Source organism: Dermacentor silvarum, chromosome 9, assembly GCF_013339745.2.
Source record: "Dermacentor silvarum isolate Dsil-2018 chromosome 9, BIME_Dsil_1.4, whole genome shotgun sequence".
Lineage (NCBI taxonomy): Eukaryota > Metazoa > Arthropoda > Arachnida > Ixodida > Ixodidae > Dermacentor > Dermacentor silvarum.
In genome coordinates, this window is record NC_051162.1 from 29,924,108 (window position 1) to 29,932,568 (window position 8,461).

The 8,461-nt window shown below is 45.1% G+C and overlaps 1 protein-coding gene across 1 annotated transcript; it reads left to right on the top strand.

The window, feature by feature from the left end:
- Window positions 1-508: 508 nt before the first annotated feature.
- Window positions 509-3,176, top strand: LOC119463511 (uncharacterized). The gene is made up of 2 exons (XM_049655554.1): window positions 509-598; window positions 1,286-3,176. The coding sequence occupies exons 1-2, from the start codon at window positions 548-550 to the stop codon at window positions 2,297-2,299; spliced, it is 1,065 nt and encodes a 354-aa protein (XP_049511511.1). The 5' UTR covers window positions 509-547; the 3' UTR covers window positions 2,300-3,176.
- Window positions 3,177-8,461: the final 5,285 nt, after the last annotated feature.

The following is an 8,461-nucleotide window of genomic DNA, read 5'->3' on the forward strand; positions in this document are numbered from 1 at the left end:
TGAGCATATCTGAATGTGGCTAACAGCAATAACAATGCTTTTGAACACGCCCTACAGCTACCAGTATGTTCAACGTTTTCACGATTACTCTTACCGAAACAAGAGCTGAAAGCAGCTACATTCTCTGTCTATGAAAGAAGGTCTGCACCTAAAAGGAAATGTCGCAGCCTCGGTGTAGATGAAAAATGCACGTGTTTATGCAGAAACTCCCCTTGCGTGCCTGTTATGGCCATGCAACACATTTTGTAACCGCCGTCCACAGCAGTGATTCTAAGGTGTCTACCAACCAGGAAAACCCTCTCAAGAAATTCGGTGTTTCAGGAAAGTTCAGGCAAATGTAAAATGTCATAGTTCTAGTCTACATTTCTTCAGTAGCGCTTGTAGTGTGGGAGGAAAATTGGACACGTGATGGCTATGTTGCTGTTGCTTTGCATAGTGAAAAAACAAAGTTGAAAGGAGAAATGGCAAAAAGGTAACCCCACTGTGGTTTAAATTTGTGCAGGTAGGAACGCAGACAGACCCTTGCACATGGTTCTCGGAGGTGGATATGCTGAGCCTCTTCTTTTGTTGTTTAAAAGAATGCGAAGCTGAGACGCACGTAGGATGAGGCTTACTAGAGTACCTTGTACACATTTGATCTTGCGTGTGCTTGTTTACAGTGATGAAGCTACGTTTTTTTAGTCACTTTAGGAGGATGGGCTTTTCAGTGCATTGTTTTCAGTAGTCAGCATTTTACCATGGTGCTAGAACTGCTTAACAAAAGAATAAATGACTACCGTCATAGTCAAACATTATCTTATATCCTGTCGACTGCAGAATGAATTTTTGCAGTAAGACTGCACACCGTGCTCAGAGATTTTCTCATTTCATCTCAACATGAAATTTTCTGTCTGGCCTGCCTACTCTCCATTTTGTTTCAATTTCACTCCATTTGTTTAATTTGCCATTGATTGATTGTCTTGAAGTATTACTGTTCCGAGATCCACTTGTCACGTTGATATAATTTGTCCAGACCACGTCTTTCTCAGTCATGCAGCAATGTTTGGGCAAATACTGTTTTTAACTTTTGATACAGAGCGAAACGTAACAGGACACAAGAAGGCACAAGTAAAAAGACAACGCACATCACTGTGTGTTGTCTTTTTACTTGTGCCTTCTTGTGTCCTGTTACGTCTCGCGCTGCATCGAAAGTGTTCCTCATGAATCACTAAAAAGCCCCCATCGCTACCCTTGTCGAGTGTTTTTAAGACTGTTCTGTGTGTTCATTCGCTAACATCTGCTCTAGGTTGTTCTTACCTGCAAGAAGGAATACAAGGATGCATCATGGGAAACATCCTACGACGTCAAGGACGCTGCATGTGATCCTATGAACGTTGCCCACACGACCTCAAGCCCTGGCTTCTGTGGTTATGCGAGTGTTTCATCCTACTCCAGTGAAAAAGCTTCAGCTATTTTAAAGTGTATTGCTGGAGTTTCACTGAGTGTTTTTACAAAGCTGCTATGTCTTGTAGTTCAGGCGCTCAAGGTACAGGGGAATGAGGACACCACCAGTGCTTCAAACGAATTGCTTTTTTTTTTGATGAAGCTAAAACTAAACTTGTCCTACTTGTCCTTGGCAGTGTTTTTTCGGTTGCACAGAACCACATGTTCAAGGCATTTTCTGCTCATCCTTTCCACTCTCCATGCAAAAATGCGGCCAGTAATTTACTGGCCATCACAGTCAACCACACAGTTGATGATGCCCAACTGCTTCAAGGCCGACTATGTGAACTGCAGGGTTATCATTGACTGCGCAGAAGTACCCTGCGCGGCGCCAAGCACTGTCCATGAGAAAGTCCTAATGTATTCTAGCTACAAAGGAACATACACTGTGAAATTCCTTGTAGGAATAACTCCAAGTGGCATCATAAGCTATATTTCAAGGCCTTATGGGGGCCGTGCCACCGACTCTCTTATCACATCTGACTGTGGCATATTGCACATGCTTGAGCCAGGGGACCTTGTGCTCGCTGACAAGGGCTTTCCTCAAATCAGGAGTGCTCTTGTGGAGCGAGGAGTTCAGTTTCAGATGCCAATCTTTGCACGACCAAATGAGCCTTTTACACGTGAGGAGGTTCTCAGCACCTACAAGACAGCAAGTGCAAGGATACATGTTGAGCGGTGCATACAGCGCATGAAGCTTTTCAGAATATTGTCAGAAAAACTGTCTGCTGATCTGCTTCCTCACATTGGCAAAATCGTCGACATGTGTGAAGTGCTGGCAAATTTGCAGGCTCCAATTATTAAGGACAAAGATTAGTGGGCATGCAAGGAAATCATAGCATGACATCTATAATAGTGCATTGTACATATCCATTCCGCCAGAAAAAGAAAGGTACTTTCGGTCCATAATTGTAAATGCTCTCTCAATCAGTGCTACATCTTGACTCCACAGAGGGAAAGAAACACTCCACCGAGCCTCGAAGTTCCCTAAATTTCAGTTTCAAAGAGGATTTTCTTTGCTAGGAGGGCATTTCAATTCAAGGATGATTTGTGAATACTGGCCTTAATGTTAAAGTCATACTCTTTCATGCGGGCCTTAGTCTTATGTGTGCACGTTTGGAAAACCAAGCTGTAGTACTACCGTGGATTGCTGTATGTTTACCACTGGTGCATGAAGCTGCAAGCTATAACATACTTCTTTATCCTAATTATTCAGTGTTTGTGAGCACGTTTATCGTGCAAAATATGTGGTCACCAGGTTGAAGTGATTCATTATGTTGAGTATGTGCATGAAACTAGTTTGTAGCATTTGTGTTCGAGCGTGCTTGGCTATTCACCTTGTGCATTTTTGTAAGTTGTATCACTTTTTGCCCACTCTGAGTTGGCATTGCTTTTGCAATATTTTAGTAACAGATTTAACGAACTCTGTAAATGTTTGTGAAGACCATTTGTAATGTATGCAGATGTGCAACAACTCTGAACTTCATTTGTTTCATCTTCTCACTACGCTGCCTTGTTCATGGTTGTGCATGTGGTAGTGCACATAAATGTGCATGCATTTATACAACTTAGAAAGTTATGTCAATGGAACACAATTTATTATAATTTTCACATCAATGTAAAGTCGACCAACCAGTAATGTGACAAAGTTTGAAGTGCAGTAAGTGAAAAAAATAAATTTGTTTTGATCTGAAGGTTGTGTAACGATTTTTGATAGAGCTGTGCCTATTTCTCTAGAAGTTTCTCATTTTTCCTGCTTTAGTGTTTACTCACATTTTGTACGCTTTATGTTGCCCTTGCAGATGCCACTTCTTATTTTGTAGTAGAAATTGGCATCGTCCACCTATGTGTACCCATGTACACAGATAGTCTTCAGTGACGCAGAAATGTGAGAATATGACACAAAACAGCACACAGCCTTTTTGCAAACTGTAAGGCATCTGTAATGATAGGCAATGTAGTAGCATTATTGTGCTGGAAGAAAGCAAGGACTCGCCCTTAACACTGAGAAAAATGAAACAATGTCACGCCACCAGCCATGAATGCAAAAAATGCTTCACCACAGCATGGCAAACACATGCGCCACGTGGTTTTGAGACTAAAACTGGGTATATAAGTGGTTTCCTCAGCCTTCACTTTTCGTGTGGTTACCACCCAGGACATGCCTTTGAGTTAACACTGGTAAAAAGTGCTTAAAGTAGAATTGCTCAAGTCGGGGGATGGCCTGTGCAATAAAGTTGTTGTCAAGTGACACTTCAATGCAGATCTGTTGGGCCCGTGAATAGACATAGAAAAAGCACTTGTTGAGGCCAAGAACGTATAGTGATGTCTGCACATGCGTGTAGTACTTGTGCGATGACTTTAGTTCTACACGCCCATTCCGGAACACCAAATATAAAACATTTGACACGGCTGCGTTGCTGTCAACAATTGCTTTGTCCTTGCACGAATAGGGACACTTCACTTCCAGTAGTGACAATGTGGAGCCTTGCAAAACTACTGCGTCTGGTGTGCAACAAAGCCATGGCTGCTCCAGCATTATATGAAGCCCACATTTCCTAATTTCAGCCCCCGTGCTCTTCGCAAAACAAGAAATGGCTTCGTCTTCAAGGGCTATTCCATAAGCTGTCGCTTGCGAGTAAAATGATTTGGCAGAAAGGAAGCTTTCCGCCAGTACATTAGGTGCTTTCCTGGAATGCAAAATGTCGTGAGGCCGGCTACTTGCTGATATGCGGTTGGCTCTCTTTTCTTTCCAGTGCACCATGTCTCGACCTGGGTCCCGTGTTTTCTTTTCTGTGTCTGCTATTTCTTCGGCAGTCATCACAATGTTTGCCATGTAACAGCACATCTCCTCGTCTGTGTTGTGCTGTGTGCCAGTTCCACGGTGCAGTTCAGAAAAACGGAAATGCCCCTTTACAATCTGTTCCTCATGTACCAGAACTTCTTGTTCAGCATGTTCAGGAATTGTCACTGATAGCTCATGTTTTATGGCTGTTACAAGCGAGCAGTTGTGGTCCACAAACCATCAAGTAGTTCAGCTAACACAGTTGCATCCTGACTAGGTGGCACATCTGGTGGCAGTTGCACAACATCTTCCACTGCCTTGCCGAGGAAGCCATCCAAACACGATCCCTTCTTGTACGTTCCAAGTGCGCGCACAGAAGGCTTGCCCCAGAGCCTTGGCCCAGTTGTGCATGATCTGTTTTCTTCGTTGTTGATGTAATGGACGACGGCAGCAATGTGCTTGCACCGTCCGCCTTTACCTGCCTTGCAGGTGCAGAGTGCATCTTGCAGCAAAAAGTCAGGTACTGATGCCTGCCAAGAAAGCAAAATTTTTTAGGGTATATTTCCTTCCACATGCTAGCTGTTTTGTACGACTACCATCGCACTTAGCCCGAACACAACTTAAGCTTAATTTGAGTTCTGCTGTCAGGTTTATGGTAATAGTTGCACACATATGCTTCTTCGCCCTTCACCTTTTTTATAATCTACAATGGTTCGAATAATGACACACTAACTCGACATGTGCTCGGCTTAATATGATGATGGGCGTACATGCCCCCCCTCCCCCAAAATAAATTAAAAAAGAACATTAAAAGCATACAGCGCAATTGTGACCTACGCAAGACAAAAAATAGTTTTGGTGCATGTTAAGTGTAAGACAGTCACATCGTTATCACGGATGGCTGAGAAAATGCTCGCCCGCAAAACACTGCTACCGTGCCCTCGATGCAATGTAGCAAAACCTACACAGGCAAGTAGAGCTCTAAAACAATAAGAGACATTGCAGGCCTATGTAAGATGCATCTATGACCAAATTCTGGGTACCGACTGGACGAAGGAATGCAGTACCTATCTAATGTGTATTAATTATTGCTACGTGCATCTCGACGACGGAACAAATCCCGGCCTTGCTGCCAGCGCCGGTTTTGCTGCCAGGCCGGCGCTGCTCCGCCTTCAAATATATCGTGTGAGTTCTCTCCTCCATAACATTAAGAGAAAAAAAAAAATACTGATACTACAGCTTTGTACGTTTTCAAGCATGTCACTAAGAGAATTTCAAGTCGCGAAAACTGCGTGAGGATAGGGCAGTTCGACGAGCGCAGCAGAATTGCAACGGCGGTGCAACTCGCCCCCTTTATTTACCCGTACGTTTGGCGATTTCCTAGCCGAGGCTACGCATCTCCATCAACAATTTGCAACTGCTCTTATTGAAGCAACTTCTACGGCACTTATTCGGCGATGTCACGTGTAATCAGCGGTAGCAAGATCGCTACAATATGTACCGGCATCGCTCCGTGCGGAGTTATTCGAGATATAGTCTGCCCAAACGACGTGTGTATATTATTAAGGCACAGAAACAGCAATGTGGCAAGGATAAAATTAAAAAACAACAAAAAACGACTGAGACATCGCATTAGTCAACAAAACAAAGCGGCTACTTACCACGAGCTCGACTTCGTAACTGGGCTTTGTTACACTGGTCTGCGGGACGCACTTGGCACGTATGCGGACTGGATTGTCCCAAATTCCTTTAACGTCATGCACATGTCCACTTTCGTAGAGGCCTGCGCCTTTCCTGCAGCTGTCACCGCAGAAGTAGCTGTCTTGCACCCGAACGAAGGGAAATCGCAACCGCGAACTTCAGCCATCCCTGCTTGCAAAGCGCTGTCGGCTGCTATGGTCTCCCGTGGCTACAGTCGACGGCGCCCGCTAGGTGGCCATCAGTGGCGCCTCTATAGGCGGCGCACGACGCGTATAGGACTCTTCCACTGCAGCTTCGAGCTGAACAAGTGGCGCCGCATGCGACGCGGAGAGCTACTAATCAATCGTTCCTGAGCGCGAGCGTGTGTGGGCGGAAGCATGGCACCTCGATAGAACGAAGCCGAATCGTGGTCAAATAAGGGTGGAACTGTGTACTGTTGCGTGTACGGCTGCAGCAACAGCTACAGAAACACCGCCGGTAAGCTCCCAAGGTTAGAATTTTATGCATTTCCTTGGAAGTCTTACGAGAAGGAGTGACGGGAGCGCATGGATCCGGGCCGCGCGACGGGCGAGGTAAACAAAGACGCTGTTAAATTTTTATTTTTAAAAACATTTTTTGCTATCATAGAAATTTGCTTATCGCGGTCATGAACTTTGTCTTTATTAGCCCCGAAGCGGGCTTTGGGCATCATGTGAAGAACCAAACCAAATACAGCCAGGGTCGCGGCATCTTTACACCATCCTCGGCATCCGGCCTTACATGTGCAGTTCGTTCCCATAATGTGCCTTGGGCGTAAAGACAACTGAGTAATAACAAACGAAATAATGAGAGAGAGCAAAGGAAAATATAATCGTTTTGCTTACCTGAAGCCGCACGTCGTAGTAGACGCATTCGCGCGACACATCCAACAACGTCGGAGGGGTCCGCTGCACTCATAATCTTCTCTGACACAGTAAACATGATTGCTGACGTTAAATATCATTGCCACAGAGCAAACTGCTTCGTCTGAGATACGGTTCCACGTTTTCAATTTGACGAAATCCACGAAATAAAACGCGCTGCTGATTTTGCACGGCCATTGCTCCCGTAGGCCGGCGTTTCGCGCGGCAGAAGCCCGGAGAGCGCCTGCAACAAGTCGCGACGTGTTCACGCACGCGCGGCCGCTACTTGCGGCGCTGGTTGTTCCAGCGCGGCAGCGCCACCATACCAGCTTTCGAGCCCTATGCATATTGATGATGTTCACAGTGCACACATACTGATGATTGTTGGAGTTTAGTGGCGCAAGGGCCAGGTATGGCCAAAGAGCGTCATGCCAGTGTTAGTTCGCAGGGAAGTGATGAATTCAGAGAAGTAGATGGGACGTGGCTGCAAAGGGGCCTAAAATAGTCGCTGTAAAGTGCGTAAAATGTACATGCAATAAGATAATGGCAATGACTAGTGACGCGTACTATGAACATAAAAGATGCCCTGCAAAAGAATGATATTATATACAAGATATGTCAGATATAAAAATTGTCAACAAACACTACTACCTAAACAGAGCCCTTGAAAACACAAGGGCCTGGAGGCATGTGCTTATACAAAACTACCATCACAGCGGCATCCTCTGGAGAGGGGACGCGCTATGAACTTATTGGGCACATAACATGCAGGGCCACGTCGTTGGGAAACCGAGGACTGCTGTGGTGTTAAACAGCGGTTCTTCACCAAGAAACATATTGGGATGCAGAGGGGCATGATAGCGGTAAGCTAAAGGAAAATGTTTTTTTCCCATCTGCTTCGGCATCCCGACACTCCAGGAGAACGTGGCCTCTCACCACATCTACCACAGGTTGGTGGTTCATCTCCGGTCAGCAAAAAACTATGGGTGCCATATCTGTGTCCTATTCTGAGACGACAGAATGGGACATCAGTTCGCCGCGTTCTCGTTGCGGAGGGCCAGAAACCTACTGTGGCTTAATCAAGTGAAGCTTATTATTTGTTTCTGCATCCCACAGACGTTGCCAATGGCTTCGCAGTTTCTTACGCAAGAAAGCTTTCAAATCTGTTGCAGATACTGCGGCTGTAGGATTAATAGCGTGCGATGTTATTGACGTAGCCATCGGTCAGCTAGCACATTACCCTCAATGCTTCTATAGCCAGGCACCCAGCATATAATGATATGCTGGTTAGATACATACGCTCTACACAGTACGGAATAGAGCTCAATGACTATAGGATTTTTCTGTTTACAGGGTGACTTTAAAGCTTTTACGACACTTTGAGAGTCTGTAAATATGATTGATTTTTGAAGTTTAGATTTCCTTATATGCCTCACAGCTGACAATAGTGCATAGGCCTCAGCCGTAAAGATACTTGCTTCCGGGTGTAGTACACCGGACTCCGAGAAGGATGGGCCGACGGCTGCATACGACACCCGTCACTTGACTTAGAAGCGTCTGTATAAAACTGTGCATGTGTACTTGGACTGGAGTTCAAGGAAATGCATTTTGA